At 42.0% G+C, this 17,548-nt stretch overlaps 1 protein-coding gene across 2 annotated transcripts in view; it reads left to right on the top strand.

Moving 5' to 3' along the window:
- The window catches only part of SUOX (sulfite oxidase), a 48,883-nt gene extending 32,450 nt beyond the window's left edge, over positions 1-16,433 (top strand). For both annotated transcript variants that reach the window (XM_077483420.1, XM_077483421.1), the window contains exons 3-4: positions 1,643-1,805; positions 11,597-16,433. In XM_077483420.1, coding sequence (XP_077339546.1) covers positions 1,643-1,805; positions 11,597-13,057 — 1,624 coding nt within the window. In that variant the 3' untranslated portion in view covers positions 13,058-16,433. The remainder of the gene's footprint in view (positions 1-1,642; positions 1,806-11,596) is intronic.
- The last annotated feature ends 1,115 nt before the right edge of the window (positions 16,434-17,548 follow it).

Raw genomic sequence — 17,548 nt, 5'->3', positions numbered from 1 at the left:
AACTAAAATACAGGCAAAAAGGATGCTCCATAAGAAATGTTAATCTGGCTGGACATGCAACTTTGGATTATTTACTCCATTGCAAAAGCTTGATCAGATTCAGATTTGGCCATATATCTCTGTATTTTTAAGTCTGTATGATGCAGCCATTTAGCAAGCTACAAAAGATGACCAATGTAGTTATGGAATTAACTCCAGCTTAACGATGAGAGTAGTCAATTGGACAGTTTAATGCGGGGATAGTACAGAAATTGCTTGCCGTTTTCTTCACATTGGGACCTTCCTCAGACTGGAGCACCTGAGTATGGCAATCAATCTGTAGGGAGGATTTCCTAAACCAAATGTAACGGAGCAAAGACAAAAAATACACTATACTTTATTTCATGTAGAATATTTTAAAATTCCCTCATAATGCCAAACGCGCAAAAACCATATGCCCACTTCTCTCAATCATATATTACTCACGTTCATAGAACCTATAATCTCCTGTAATAGTACAGCAACATAACCATCATATTTGGAAATGGAGTAATTCAAATATATTTTGGCTGATCCTCCAAATTTGAAGATGGTTATACACTTGATTCTAGAAACTGAGCCAGTTGGTAAATATTTATTTATTCCAGAAAGGAAAGGTCATGCGCTTAGTTCCAGAAACTGAGCATATACGTTAATTTATTCCAAGGCATATAAAGCAATTTTAAGAGTCTTCAGGTATTGACGAAAGTTCCAGAGTATGTTCATCATATGCACCGCAGAGCCGCAAATTATACATTGGTTGCACCCTTGAAGAGCACTGTGGTCCAGAGGAGGATGTTTTACAGAGCCTGTGTGTTCCCTTTAGATTCCCTTAGATCATTAGTTCTCAACCCTGTCCTCAAGTACCCCCAACAGGCCATGTTTTTTGGGAATTTCTCTTAGATAAAATAGCTGTCCAAAATACCAAGCCATTGACTATGATTTAAAGCACTAGTGTAAGATGAAAGAAAACCTGCAGACATGGCCTGTTGGGACTACTTGAGGACAGGGTTGCGAACCACTGCCTTGGATAACCAAACCTATATTCGGCTGTAAGGACCTCCCTCGCACATCAGTAAGGGCTCATTCCATAATGCCATAGGCATAAAAGACTTGTATCCCTAAAAACGTTTCAAAACATGTGCTACCAGGTATCCACGATTCAAGTTTATATACAATATGATAAAGTTAAAGCTATTGCTTGTAAATTTTTTTTTTTTTTTTTTTTTTTTTTTGTTTTGTTTTTTTCCCCATGCCAGTTTTACTGCTGACTCACATCGTCTCTCGTGTGTGACATGATTGCTATACAATTAGGGATTTGATTTGGAGGGTCAAATTAAGGTTTTTGAGGATTTGCTAAAACCGGCGCACAAGGAATCTGGTACAGCTGTGCATGGTAACCAGTATCGGCTTCTAACTTTAGTTCAGTTGAGCTTTGACAATAAAACCTAGAATCTGGCTGCTATGCACAGCTGCACCAGATTGTGCGCTCCAGTTTTAGTAAATCAACCCCTAACTTGAACAAGCTGAAATTGGAGGAGGTTTGGCACAGTTGCTCCAGATTTTATCTGCTCAGCTTTTGTTCCCACCATTGTATTTTACTGTCTTTTGCATTGTTTCCTAGGTTGCAGAAGCAGATGGTTTGTGTACAGATCTGCTCACAAGAGAGAAGATACAAGAGCACAGGAGCAACACCCAGAGCAAATAACTGGAAAAAGGGTGTCATCACAGCTGGGGCACTTGTGGGATTGGGCAGTTTCTTGATTTATGAGACACAGCAAAGAAAAGTAAGTACCATTCAAAATGATCTAATATGTACATGGAAGTATTTTTGGACAGATTCTAGAAACAGACTATTGCATCCACATCCCTGGTGTAGAGTAAATGGAAGGAATTGAAGGGAGCAGAGAAAACCTGTCCCTTACTTTTAAGGATGCAAATGTCTGTCATAAGGCAAGCACAACCATAACGGGTAGTTGGGGGAAAAAAAAATAGTTTATTACAAAATAAACACTTTAAAACCATATTAGTCATAGAACAGAGGACCAAGATGAATACCTTGATGATGAGTATTAATCTTGGTCATCTGTTTTATGACTAATATGGTTTTATATTTTGTAATTAATTTTTTTTTCTATTACCCGTTATGGTTGTGCTTGCCTTATGACAGACATTTGCATCCTTAACCTGTCCCTTAATGCTAATTGGGACTTTTTTCTCTGCTCCCTTCAATTTCTTCTATTTACATTATAATAGGTCCAGGCACACTCATTCCAGAACAGGTACGTTGTGTTTGTGTGTTTTGGTTTCTTACAAAAAAAAAAAAAAAAAAAAAAAAGTGCATTTACAAATCGGGGGTGAGTGGAAGTTGTCATCAAGCATAGGTGAGAAGGGAGCAAAATAACGTTCCAGGGGGTTTACAACTTTAAGTGGAGATGGAATGGAGTGTATTGGGCCAGATGAGCGCTGTCTAAATGGAGATTGCCAGGGAAAAGCGACTAGGAGTGAGTGTAGACTGGTGTAGCTGTGGGCACTTTAAATGTAAGCTTTGATGTGGTGGTGGGTGGAATTTGTGGGTAGAGGCTGTAACGATATCACGTCTGAGCCAGGATATATTGTAACTAGTTGCCATTTTGTGTGGAACGCAGCCATGACAGTTTGGCTACCTTGTAAACTTACTTACATCTGTAAAAACTCCCCCCTCCCTTGTCTTAGGAATTCCAAATGTTTTAACATCTTCAAAAGGAAAGCAGAGAAAACAGAACCAGGCCAGGTCAAATAGACAAGGCTCAAGTTGCCTGGCAAGATATTGCGGCCTGTCGTAAAACTGTCACTTTCTCCATTCAGAGAACTAACAGATCCTCGTCGTAAATACTTCCAACAAGATGGCGTGCAAACAGATTAGTAACGTGTTGAAACTTTAACATTTTTTATAACTTTCAAAGCCATCATAGCACAGCCATAATATGGATATATTTGGTTTCCTCGGATAATTTCTAACATTTCAAGTCCAAACACCCCTATGTCAGGTCATATGGGAAGCCACTGGGACCCCTTACTCCTCCTAGATAACCCTGAAATGGGAAACCTGTCATGTGTGGACTTGTTTTGAAGCAAATATCATGCTGATCACTAAAATGGATATCTGCAGTCTATAAACAATAGAGAAGCAGAGAGATGAATATGTATCATAAGTGTACCTGGGACAGGGTCATGAGTGTAGACACCTCCCAGCAACCAACCCCTAAACAAGATGACCAGACGATTGGTCACTGGTCGCTGTCAACACCCCCTTTGATTTGACAGAAAAGAGGAGAGGCCAAGGCAATAGGCAGTTCTCCTTTTACCATCCAAGCAGGAACATCTGCCAAGTTTGAGAACCGATTACCTTTGCTCATCGATTGAACTCTGATCAACTCTCGGACATTAATTGCAAGTATTCTACCTTCTCAATTCTACCTTATTTCTTTGTGGCTGTATATTGTCTTTATTTTTTGAAACATCCTTTTTCTGTAAATGTTTTATTCGCACCAACCTTGACCTTTTCATAATAAATCCTTATGTTGAAAAGTGTTAACCTTGTCTTTAAAGCTCTTGATGCAAACTATAAACGAACCTGTCTCTTAAAAGGGCGCTACTGTGGTAGAGTAAGGCACTGAGCAGACCTGTCTGTGGTGGCAGTGTGTTTAGCAGGCGCTTATTCTAAACTTATAATTGGTATTGCTAAAATTACGAGTCCCCCCCGGCTCTGTCTTTAAACGGGGGTGGTGGCAGTTAAAGGGTTAATTGTGTAATTAGCCCAGTGACAATCGCTCTCAGGCTGCCCGCACCTAGATTGTGGTCCCGCAAGCTGGAGAATCTTTGTGCTGGGTGCAGCTGAGTGTGGCATTGTTACGTAAGTGACAGCGTGGTGTGAGGTTGGCCGGCCCTTTGTCGCCAGTTAGCGAGGAGGGCAGGGATCTGACACCAGCGTTCGTCACAGAGGCGAGCATTCGCTGGGTTATTGGTGGTTGGCAAGAAAGGGTGTTCTTGAGGAAGGGGTTATAAAGGTTGTCATACCGACTTTGGCTGTGAGTTAAAGTGGAAGTAAACCCATCAATTTAAGTTTCAAAAAAAAGTTACATTCTTGGCATGCCGGGAATGCTAACTGCACATTGGTTGTGCTCTGTCAAACTGTCAAACCATCCAATGGCTGGTGTCATAACTGATCACATGTGCAACACCATGGCAGTTGAAGATTAAACAAGGTCAGCTTCCTTGGCTGAAAACGATAGAAGGGTTTACTTCCAATTTAAGGGGTGAATGGACTTCTGCAGAGAGTATTATGGTTAATAGAGGTTGGTGGAATGCAGATTGGGTGGCTAAAATGTATCCATGATTGGGAGAGAAATGGGGGTTATGGGAGGGACAAATGGAGATTATGGAGAAAGTTGGTTGATGTAAACCTGATTTAGGGCTGAAAAACAAATCGATTTAATAGACAACGAATTGATTATGACATTAATCGATTACTATTTTCGTAATCGCTTCATCAGCCAGTAACATAATGGGGTTAAAAAAAAAAATGAGCCCTTTATAATACAAAGAGCAAATCGCTACTGTAAATATTACTTTCACAGTTCTACAGTAAAAAAAAAAGAACCCCCTTACAGTAGTGGTGGTGATCTGCCTTTTTCTACTATAAAGGGCTCATTTTTTTTTTTTTTTTTTTTTAAACCATTATGTTACTAAACATCTTAGACCTGGTTTACATCTGTGTTTATTGGTGCTTTTTGCAGAAATGCACTACAGTTCATTTACATGATTTCCTATGGGACACGTTCACATCTGAAAGGGTCAGGGACTTTTAACGCAAAATGGTGCTTTATTGGTTCAATATGCTTCAATGGAGAAGCTGCAGAAAAGCATGTAATGTGTTTTTTTTTTTTTGCAGCAGCAATTTGTGTGTTTTTTTTTTTTTTTTTTTTTTTTTTTAATCTGCCCCCAAAAAAATGCAAATTGTAGTAAAATTACGTGTGCAAAAATCAAATCGCACTGCAGAAACAGATCAAATGCAAACTGCATAGGTGTGTACAGAGCCTTATGTTGACCACATCGATCAGTTTTCAGATGAGAATTTTCAGAAAAAATCTTTGTACATTCGCAGAATGAAAGAATTTTGTTTGAAATTTTCAATTGTTTTTAACATTCTATTTTTAAAATGAATGTCATTTCTGAACGAAAACCACATACACGGTCTGAAAATTCCTTTCACTAAAGTTTTCAATTTTCCAAATTTTTCTATCACTGTGGTTGAAAAAATGTTAATTTGACCCACTTTTTAAATAATTTTTTTTTATTTTAGATTATTAACAGATTAATGGAAACAATCGGCCAACTAATCGATTATGAACATAATCGTTAGTTGCAGCCCTAACCTGATTCATAAAATTTGAGCTGGGAACATATATCTGTAGTGTTTTCTGCTCTCTCTCCAAAGCAGAGTTCCGTGTCTTATTTCTGTTCCGTAGCTCTGTTATGAGCCTGATGACTTCTGACGAGTTCTCAGACAGATAAAAGCAGCCTGAAATTTGTGTCCTGGGAGGTTGCTATAAATTAGCCAGCTTGCCTTCTCACAGTACAGCTCTGCACAATGCCTTACTTTGCCAATGTGGATTGGGGGTGTGTGCCTTTCCTCCAATCAACTGTCTGCAATAATCCACTTCCAGTGCTGAACAGGAAGAGAAAATCTGTAATGTGCGCTCTCTAAAGAAGATATAAGGCTGAAGACGGCAGATATACATGTAAAACTTATGTAAGGAGATTTTTTTTTCATCTTTGTATATCCTCTGAGTCTGCTCAGTTCACTGGGTATATGGGAGGGTTTACATCCACTTTAAGACAGGTTGCTGGACCGAGGGAAGCTGTGATCACTAAAATCATAGATGTGACACAATGGCTTTAAGGGCAAGTGTGTGTTTGACTGACTGTGGAGCAGTGGGCTAGAAGTGGAAAGCATAAGGTGTGGGGTGTTTTTTTGTTTTGTTTTTCTCCCCCCCAGTTGTTACTCCTGTCCATTTCCTGTTCACTGGTTCTAGGAATATTATCTGCTCTTCAGAATCCAGATGAGTGGTTATATCTTTGAGCAGATGCTAGATCGCCCTAAATAACAGGAGGCGATGGCTTGCTACATAGTTAATCTGGTTGAAAGAGACCAGTCCATCCTGTTCAATGCAAAGAGAGAACATACGCAAGTGGAAGGCCTTTCATATACACTGTGCTAAGCCCACAGTTGATCCAGATGACGGCAAAAATCTGTCGCTCTGTTTTGTTGTAGCAGTTAACCTTATCCCGCGTACACATGATCAGACTGTTCGGCGGACAAACCGTTGGACTTTGAAGCGGAGGTCCGCCAGACTTTTCGAATGAGTGGACCTGCCCACACACAACCGGACTTTTCTAGCGGACTAGGTCCACCGGACTTTTGGCAGGAGTCCGCCGTACTTCTGAAAATGAACGGACTTGCCCACACATGGAAGGAAGTCCGTTCATTTTGAACGTGGCTCCAGGTAGCCGGGGCTAGCAAAGGAGGTCAATGTCGCCGCCTTTGGCGGCGAGATTGACACGTCAGTGTCACCTGGTATGGACTTAAAGGGAAAGCCCTACGCTGAAAAAACGGAGTGGGGTCGTCTTCCCCCCCCCCCCCCCCCTCCCGGGTCCATCTCAGACCCTTATCCGAGCACGCAGCCCGGCCGGTCAGGAAAGGGGGTGGGGATGAGCGAGCACGCCCCCCCCTCCTGAGCCGTACCAGGCCGCGTGCCCTCAACATGGGGGGTGCCTTGGGGGAAGGGGGGCGCTCGGCCCCCCCCACCCCAAAGCACCTTGTCCCCATGTTAATGAGGACAAGGGCCTCTTCCCGACAACACTGGCTGTTGGTTGTCGGGGGGTCTGCGGGCAGGGGGCTTATCGGAATCCGGGAGCCCCCTTTAATAAGGGCCCCCCCCCTATGTGAATGAGTATGGGGTACAATGTACCCCTACCCATTCACCTGGTGAAATAAAATGTAAAAAAAAAACACAACACAAGGGGTTAAAATTTATTGCACAGCTTCTCGCCAGACTATTTTCTGCTCTTTAACTAGTGGAGGAGCCCAGCTTTCTTCTTTGTCGCCGCCCGGGGGTCTTCTTCTGACTTCGGGGGCCTTGCCCCCCCCTCGTCGGTTCTTCTTGCCAGGCCACCGCTCGTTCTTCCAGTTCTTCCTTCTCCTTCTCCTTCTCCTCCCAGGAAGAAGATGATTATTCCCCAAAGCAACCCCCATGTTGAGGGTACGGCTCAGGAGAGGGGGCGCTCCCTTCCTGGGGGGTGGCCGGGCTGCGTGCTCAGATAAGGGTCTGATATGGACCTTGAGTCCCACGCCGTCTTTTCGGCGTAGGGCTTCCCCTTTTAAGTCCCATACCAGGTGACAGGGCCAGCGACGTGTCAATCTCACCGTTGGAGGCGGTGACATTTACCTCCTTCGCTAGTCCCGGCTACCTGGAGCCGCGTTCAAAATGAACGGACTTTCCTCCGTGTGTGGGAAAGTCCGTTCATTTCAAAAGTCCGGTGGACTAGCACACAATGCCGGATTGTCCAAAACTACTTTCGAAGTCCGCCGGACAGTCTGATCGTGTGTACGCGGCATTACTTGATCATAAAGAACTGCAGCCTGCTCCATGTACTTTGTAATAAAGAAAAATCTTTGCCATTCTGAAGCTTCCCTCCAACCACTTTGCATATTTTATTTATACTGTGATTCTGTACTTGCCAAATATGCTGCATAGATTTTCCTCCACTGAGTCTGGCTGCAAACCTTTTAACTGTGGGCAGCTGAAGCTGCTGCCTGTTCACTGGATTTAGAGGCACACCTCCAGTTATGCAGTCCTCTTTGGCCCTCTAATGACTCATCCTCCCTCCCTTCCTGACACTCAGGAGAGAGAGAGAGCTGTACATGTTATAAGCCTAGGCTTTTTAACCAGACAAGCAGTTAAAACCACAAGCGCAGAAGATTTAATTGATGGAAAGTTGAAAAAGGGCTGAAGGTCCGCTTTAAAGTCCACCTGTATTAGCTAATTACATTAACAAAATACTTTTAGGCCTGGCTCACACCTATGCTTTTTTATTAATTTTTTTTCCAGTTTTGCAGAAACACACTACAGTCCATTTAACATGGTTTCCTATGGGTCATGTTCACATCTGTGCATTTTAGGGAACGGGACTTCAGGGGTGTGGGTTTTTTTTTTTTTTTTTTTTTTTTTTTTTTCTTTAGGCTTCTGTGGTTCAAAAATGTGTATTGAAAAATGCAAACTGCAACCTGCATGAACCAGGCCTAAAACTAGCCATTGTGATGTGCCTATACTTTTGAAATTCCTCAGCCATGTGAGAGAACCTGAACCAGACACACATACTTGTAAATAATGATTTTTCAGCTCTGAACTTTGAGATGTCGCCCCCTCTACAGATCTGTAAGTCGGCACATTGCATGGCAGATAGTGGGGTATAGCAAATCGAACTTGGAGTCCCAATATTTATTTTTATTTTTTTGTGTAACTGTTTGAATTGTGGTTTACAAGGATTATTTACTGTACCAACTTCTCTTCATCAACCTCTCCCCTCTCATCTCTTGATCTCTTAAACTGAAAGATAAAAACTGTCACCACTTTTAGAATGCATCGTATGCATTGCTTGACGATGAACAAGCTTCATTTCAGTATGTACTTTCTTCCTGCAAGTAAAAATGGGTAGGTAGCTCAAGCACAACAAGTCTTCTCCTACTTTCATTCTAAAGCCCCGTACACACGTGAGGACTTATGTCCGACAGACTTCAGAAGGAGTTCTGCCGGAGTTCCGACAGAGTTCTGACTGACTTTTCGACTGAGCGGACTTGGCCACACACAATCGCACCAAACTCCGACGGATTCGAACGTGATGACGTACGACTGGACTCGAATAAGGAAGTTCATAGCCAATAGCTGCCCTAGCGTCGGTTTTAGTCCGTCGGAATAGCATACACACGAGCGACTTTTTCGGAGGGACCGGGTCCGGCGGAGTTCCGTCGGAAAAAATTTCAAGCATGTTCCATTTTCTAAAGTCCGTCAGACTTTTGCGAATCAAAAGTCTGTTGCAGCCCACACACGATCGAATAGTCTGACGGAATCATTCCGTCGGACTTTGGATGTTGAAAAGTCCGCTCGTGTGTACGCGGCATAAGAGATTGGCTGGAGAACTTTTAGGTTTTATAACTTTTAGAATTTAGGTAATTTTTCCACCAAAGCAGTACATTCTGGTTCTCTGATTACTTTTGTTGCTCAATCTAATGAATGTTTTAAAGACAATAACTGTTCCTAATCTTTAATCTCTTGCTGCTTCATTTGATTAATGGATTGGCAATTTGTAATTTTAAAATCTAGCATGAGTTGGCATTGGAAATAAACTACAGTGCCTTATATTCATACCCCTTGAAATTTTCCACAATTTGTCATGTTACAACCAAAAAAAACTGTAAATTTATTTTATGTAATAGACCATCGCAAAGTAGCACATCATTGTGAAGGGAAAGGAAAATGATAAATGGTGTGGTGTGTGTGTTTTTTTTTTTTTTTTTTTTTATACAAATATTTGAAAGGTGTGGCGTGTATTTGTATTCAGCCCCCCCTGAGTCAGTACTATGTATAACCGCCTTTCGCTGCAAGTCTTTTTGGGATGTCTCTACCAGCTGTGCACATCTAGTGTGACATTTTTGCCCATTCGTCTTTGTAAAATAGCTCAAGCTCTGTCAGATTAGATGGAGAGTGTCCGTGAACAACAATTTTCAGGTCTTGCCACAGATTCTCAATTGAATTTAGGTCTGGCCATTCTAACACCTGAATATGCTTTGATCTAAACCATTTCATTTTAGCTCTTGCTGTATGTTTAGGTGAACCTCAGTCTCGAGTCTTTTGCCGACTCTAACAGGTTTTCTTCTAAGATTGCCCTGTATTTGGCTTCATGCATCTCCCCATCAACTCTGACCAGCTTCCTTGTCCCTGCTGAAGAAAAACCTCCCCACAACATGATGCTGCCACCACCATGTTTCACAATGGGAATGGTGTGTTCAGGGTGATGTGCAGTGTTGGTTTTCTACTACACATAACATTTTGCTTTTAGGTAAAAAAAAGTTCAGTTTTGGTCTCATCTGACCAGAGCACCTTCTTCTACATGTTTGCAGTGTCCCCCCACTGTCTTGCAAACATGACTATTTATGACTTTCTTTCAATAATGGCTTTCTACTTGCCACTATTCTATAAGGGCCAGATTTGTGGAGTGTACGACTAATAGTTGTCCTGTGGACAGATTCTCCCACCTGAGCTGAGGATCTCTAGCGTTACCATGGGCCTCTTGGTTGCTTCACTGATTAATGGTCTCCATGCCTGGCCTGTCAGTTTAGGTGGATGGCCATGTCTTGGTAGGTTTGCAGTTGTGCCATACTCTTTTCTATTTTCTGATAATGAATTGAACAGTGCTCCAAGATGTTCAAAGCTTGGGGTTTATTTTTTATTTTTTTTAATAACCTAACCCTGCTTTAAACTTCTGCACAATGTTATCCCTGACCTGTCTGTGTTCCTTGGCCTTCATGTGGTTTGCTGACTAAGGTTCTCTAACAAACCTTTTGAAGGCTTCACAGAACGGCTGTATTTATGCTGAGATTAAATTATACACAGGTGGACTCTATTTACTAATTGGGTGACCTTCTGAATGCAATTGGTTCCACTAGATTTTAGTTAGGGGTATCAGAGTAAAGAGGGCTGAATACAAATACACGCCCCACTTTTCACATTTATTTGTAAAAAAGTTTGAAAACCATTTATCGTTTTCCTTCCACTTCATGATTCTGTGCCACGTTGTGTTGGTCTATCACATAAAATCCCAATAAAATGTTTTTGGTTGTAACATCACAAGTGTGGAAAATGTCAAGGGGTATCCATACTTTTTCAAGGGGCAATTAACGGTAAACAGAATATATACATGTATGTATGTGTATATATATATATATATATATATATATATAATTTTTTGTTTTTACGGTAGCAATGAGTACAACCACATGACACCAGGCTATCATATAGCAACTCCAGCACCACCTTATAAGGCCACATGTAGTTCGATCATTGCTGACCTTTGCATCTAAAGATACTTGCTGTCTGTCATGCTGATCCAGGGACATCACTAATCCTTAACCACTGGCTTTAGTTGCGGGATGCTTGGTCCCGGTCAGTAACCGGTTTAGGATACATCCACACCTATACAAAACCCATATGCTGCATCTTTGGTACAGTTTCAGAAAAATGTTCTATGGAGATGAAGGGTAATGCCTTCATCTCCATAGAACCCACTGCACCTAATACACATAGGTGTGACTGTAACCTTTTTAATATTTTTATTAAAAATCAAAAAAAGTTGGTTGCATGATCTCCAGGCATCAGATTCACGTTAACTACCTCTGCATTCTTTACCCTCACAGCTGTTTTTTTTTTAGAATCAACATGGATTCATTTTTAACTAGACTTTTTTTGTATTTTCTTAGGTTGCTCAAGCTGATTTTGAGGAGCACCCTGTACCTGGTCTCTCTTTCCCCACATATACAAGAGAAGATGTGAAGAAACACAAAACGCTGGCTGACGGGGTGTGGGTGACATATGCAGGAGAAGTGTTTGACATCACCGATTTTGTAGAGTTGCATCCTGGAGGAGACCGAATCCTGTTTGCAGCTGGAGGAGCTTTAGAACCTTTCTGGGCCCTTTATGGTGTGCACAAAAGTGAGCATGTTCTGGAAATTCTGCAGGAGTACAAAGTGGGAGTACTTGATCCAAACGACAAGGAAGAGGTGCCAGACTTATCTGATCCCTATTCCCAAGATCCATCTCGACATCCAGTTCTAAAGGTCAATAGTGCAAAACCATTTAATGCTGAACCTCCTCCAGAAATTCTCACGGAGAATTATATCACTCCAAATGAGCTGTTTTTCAAGAGGAACCATTTACCCGTACCTAACATAAATCCTGATGAATACCAATTAACTATAGATGGACCCCATGGAAGAAATCGGGAAGCCCAACTGAAATTGTCCCTTAATGATCTGAAAACAAAATTTCCTCGACATGAGGTTATTGTTACCCTGCAGTGTGCCGGAAACAGACGCTCTGAGATGAGTGCAGTGAAACCAGTCAAAGGACTAGACTGGGGTATAGCAGCTATTAGTAATGCTGCGTGGGCAGGTGCACTGCTAAGAGATGTATTATTAGATGCTGGATACACAGAGGACACACCCAAAGCTCTACATGTGCACTTTGAAGGATTGGATAAAGACTTAACGGGGACAAAATATGGAGCTTCCATCTCCTTTCAACGTGCAATGAACAAGCAAAATGAAGTGCTGCTTGCTTATGAAATGAATGGGGAGCCAATTCCCAAAGACCATGGCTTTCCTTTACGGGTTATTGTTCCAGGAGTAGTGGGTGCCCGCAATGTAAAGTGGCTTGGTCAAATATCAGTGAGCACAGAAGAGAGTTCTAGCCATTGGCAGCAGAATGATTACAAGGGATTCAACCCATCTATAGACTGGGATACAGTGGATTTTAAATCTTCCCCTTCCATACAAGAGCTGCCTGTGCAGTCTGCCATTACAGAGCCAAAGGCTGGGCAAACAGTCACTCCAGATTCTGATGATAAAGTGACTGTTAAGGGTTATGCCTGGAGTGGAGATGGGAGAGAGATTGTGCGAGTAGATGTGTCTCTTGATGGAGGGAAGACCTGGAACGTGGCAGAGTTATATGGAGAGAAGCGGAAGGAAGGACAGTCATGGGCATGGAAACTATGGAAGCTGGAGGCCTCTCTACCCACTGAAGACAAAGAAGTAACTATTATTTGCAAAGCTGTTGACAGCAGTTACAATGTGCAACCTGATACAGTAGCACCAATATGGAACTTGCGTGGTGTACTAAACAATTCTTGGCACCGTGTGCATGTTTCTGTTCATAGAGATTAGCAACAATCATGTACTGCCTAGAAGTTTCTTCTATTCCCTGCCTAGAAATTGCATCAATTACTAGTATAGGAGGACTTAGGTGGGTGGCCTTAACTGGAAGCCTTAAAGTGTGACTCAAGCCTAAACCTTCTGTTATTTTTGGTCATTGGGAATGTTTTATTGCTATGCGCACAGTAAGAAAGTAGTTTGGTCACTAAGGGGCAATCTACAATAGGGTCAGACAGCATAGCAGCCATCTGATCTAAATCCTAGTTGCCTGGCTATTATGTTGGAAAACTCTGCACTGCTGGTAAGGACTTGGAACCCCTGTCTAAAACAGGTATGCAGGTTTGGAAATTAGTCCAAGTATTGAAGACCATGTATTAGCCTAACGTCTAGGCAACTAGCAGAAGTTGACTTTGTCAGTCATCCATATGTCATCCATTCCATGTTTTACTTTAAAACCTTTCCTTTAACTATCCGATACAAAATAGATTTTGATTGAACTTTCTCTTTTTAAATGAGCCATCAAAGCCTTAAACTAGGGATTAATACATTTTTATAATGGACTATTGAATAAACCCTAGACTGCTATGCATTGGTAATAATTTAAAGTTGAACTCCAGGAAACCTAACAGTCCTCCCTTACAGTGGGGCTGTGTCAACAATGCAAGTTAGTTGCTGGTTTATGTTCAGTAAAGCACTTAAAGTGGTTGTAAACCTCAGACATATAAAATATGAACAAAGCATATCCCTCTATAGTGTGTACGTGTCTCTATCCAGAGCATAGGGTAATTTCTGTCTGCTGCCTCGTTCCTTTATCTGTATGAGTTACTTTAAACAAGTTTTCCTGACAAAAAAATGTGACTGGGATGGGAGCTGCAGCAGATTGACAGTGTCAGCACTGTTGCGGGGGGATGGTTATGTGTAGTATTCCTTTCCTCTAGCTCTCATCACTGAGCTCTACAATGTGTCATTTCAGCTCTCTGCCCCCCCCCCCCCCCTCCTTCTTTTTTTTCTTTTTTTTCCCCCTTTTCTCTGACCATTCAAACAAGCTTAAATTCTGGACTTGATAGATACAGAGAAGACAAGACTGCAGTTGAGAAAGTATAACTTGTGTAGGAGGATTTGTTTCATCTTGGTGTATCCTCTGAGGCCAGCCACTTCACTGGGTATATGTAAGGGTTTACAAGATCCTTCACCTTTTGCAGTCTCCTTCTCCATGCTTCAGCAGTCTAAGGTCCACTGACATGATCAAAACTAATGCAGGGACATTGGATTGCATTGGATGTGAGAACACGTAAGGGTATTCCACCACTGGAGAATGGGGGGGGGGGGGGGACAGCAGATCAGGTAAGTAAAAGTGCTTTTCTGTACCCTAGAGTTGGGGAGTTAACCCTTGCAGCATGAGTGCAGGTGGGTTTTTGGGACTGAATACAAGATTAATCATTAGTCAATAGACTAGAGACAGCAGGTTATTGATGTTGATTCTAGGGAGACAGACTGTAACAAAGCAAAGTATTTACTCTTCCCAGTTCCAATAATTTTGGCTGTGGTTGAGCCTTAACTCTCCCTTTCCTGATAGTCAAAATACATACATGTGTACTGTTATACCCACCTAATAATTTGTGATTTCCACCAGACCACCAAGGCGTGGCCTCCATTAGACCTCTGAAGGTATGCTGTGGTATCAAATTCGCATGTTGGGGGGGGATTGTGACCAGCTCTCTATGGAGCCGGTTCACATATCTCCGGTGCAAATTGCACAGGAGTCTGTGTGTGTTCTGGTCCATTTTCAGTTCTGAATTCAGCCAAAAATTTTGGCTTTAAATCATACCTGAAATGGTAAATGGGAATTTACCGGACCCCTGCTGTGTGCCACTCCGTGCTCTGAACCCAGATTTAAGTCTTGTAAGTTGTGAGGTGCACCCTCCATGGATCAAACTTGGTTTTTCCAGCACATTCCACGGATGCTTGATTTGGATTGAGATCTGGAGAATTTAGAGGCTAAGTCAACACCCCAAACTCATTTTTGTGTTCCTCAAACCATTCTTGAATTCATTAGACCAGGTTGCCACCTTCTATTTGCTCAGTGTTTGCTCCAGTTCTGATGCTCAGATGCCCACTGTAGGCTCTTTTGGCTTTGAACACGGAAGCAGAAACCCACAGAATTGATGAAGTAGAAGGTGCCTTGTACAACTATCTCTTGGACAGGGATTCCAGTTAGAAGCACAATAGCGACATCAAGTCGCATAAAACTAGTAGTCAGACTTATTATTATTATTTTTTTTTCCTGATTAATAAAACAAGGCAGTCTAAAGCCTTGTACACACGATCAGATTGTTGGCAGGGGATTGTCTGTTGACAGACTGTTGTCCTAAAATCTGACCATTAGTACGCTCCTTCTGACAATTGTCCAACTTTCAGCTAACAAATGTTGGTTGGCAGGCTAGTAAATTTTTGTCTGACAACTGTCTGATTTGCGTATCATCAGTGCACAAGTCGAAAGTATAAACACGCATTCGCTCAGAATCAATGCTCATCAAACAAAATTAGCAGAAGGGGGGGGGGGGGGCAAAGGGTGGTGCTTGAGCTGAAATTCCTCGTAGTACATCACTACATTTGTGTTTGTTGGCCGACAATTGTTTACCGTTTGTATGGAAGACAAGTTTCTGGCACATGCCCTTTGAACAAAAATCAGACACTCGGTTGGCCAACAATTGGATCGTGTGTACAAGGCTTTAGTTGCATTGTAGATCTAGGCCTCATGCACATGGATGTTGCTCAAGTATTCTAGGCTAAAATTTCTGGTGCTTGCTCATGTTTTGGGAACCATAGGCCAATAGATTCTGCATCTGTGTTTACCACATGCATGTGGCTTGTTCAGGGGAAATATGCTGCATGTGCTGGTAAACACAGATGTAGAAGTCCTCTGGACTATATATCTATATCTCTATCTTTTCCTCCGCTGAGCTATCGTGTTCTGACAAGGACGGTCCCCTGCCAGCCAGTGTGTACAGCCTTTTACAATTATGTAGCTCAAGACACAGGAGAGCATACAGCACGAAGTGCATTGCTTTTTGTCAATAGGAGTTGTAGACAAAAGGGTTTGTGTTTTTTGTTTTTTTAGGTACTGCTTGGGCACATTAATATAGGCTATTCTTAACTTTTCACAGTAAAATGAATGGAGGGGAAAAAGTGTGAGCTATTATATGTGAGTTTTTATTGCTTGCAATGTTCTGTGGCCAATGAATGTAAAACAAGCATGTAATATACTATATTGAATGTTTAAAATGTAAATTTTTACAAGCAAAATAACATTGTAAAATATATTTATAGCAACGGTCTTCCATTAAAAAAAATAAAAAAATAAAAAAAAAGATTTAAACTGTGTCAATATGACTGGACATTTTCTGAATTGGTGGAAAAGCCTCAAACACTCAGGCTAGAGATTATATATTACAGCGAGGGACAGCTAAATCTAAAAAACAGAAGCACCTGCACAAGTGACATAATTCACCGTTCGTATATGTCCCATGTCTGTCTTCTGCTTTCAGTAGAATTCTTGCTGTGTTCATCATAGCATAACAGATTTTTCTATTTTCCTTTTATTTTATCTTTGGATACTTCAGTCATCTTCTCACTGTCTTCTAATGACAAAAAATAGAAGTGGTGTATCCTGAATCGGTACAACCATGGTAAATCTTGGGAGCTGTACCTGGACCCCCACACTCTGAAGATGGCCTTTAATGTGGCTGCAGGCACAGAGGATTCTGCATTTGTGCTCGCTTTGGCACTTTGTGCCATACATGTAGTCAGCCACAGGGTGCTATATAGGGCCCAGGGCCATAGTCCATCCCTATGAAACTCTAAACTAAACCACGATAAAGGCAAAGCCTCGACTCTGTATAATGTCCAGTGTTGTGGCCAGGTAAGACAGGGTCACCCTGTATTTGCTTTAGAACTTGCATTACTAATTATTCCCAACTTCTGGATGGGTGCTACCAACAGACAATGGGGACTGCCATGAGAGTACCATGGGCTCCCTCACATGCCTGTCTTCATCTATGGGAGCAGCGGACTGTCTACCAGATGTCGCGGTATCTCAGCAAGATACTTGCCTGGCTCAGGTACATTGATGACCTCTTTTATGATGTGGTTGGGGGATGAAGAACAACTCTGAGTTCCTCTATGCTTTAAATAACAATGAGCGAAACATCAGACTAGCCCACACGGTAGACCCCAGGACAATTTCCTTTCTCGATCTACAAATCTCTGTAGTGGTTAGTAGAATAACTACTTCCTACTTTCAGAAAGCCTACTGCAGCGCATACGCTCTTATAGGCCTCCAGCCATCACCCCGATCATCTGGTCAAGGGGAATCCCTGTGGGTCAGTTCCTGCAGCTCCTCAGAAACTGCTCCAGGGATGACTATTTTCATAGGGAGGCAGGAGAGATGTTTGGCTGATTTAGAGATCGAGACTACTCCCATAGAATACACTAGGGAAGGGA

Source organism: Lithobates pipiens, unplaced genomic scaffold (genome assembly GCF_037356315.1).
Source record: "Lithobates pipiens isolate NorthernLeopardFrog02 unplaced genomic scaffold, aLitPip1_a1.2 Scaffold_16, whole genome shotgun sequence".
NCBI lineage: Eukaryota > Metazoa > Chordata > Amphibia > Anura > Ranidae > Lithobates > Lithobates pipiens.
The sequence above is the reverse complement of the archived record's forward strand: the minus strand, read 5'-3'. Positions and strand labels throughout refer to the sequence as shown.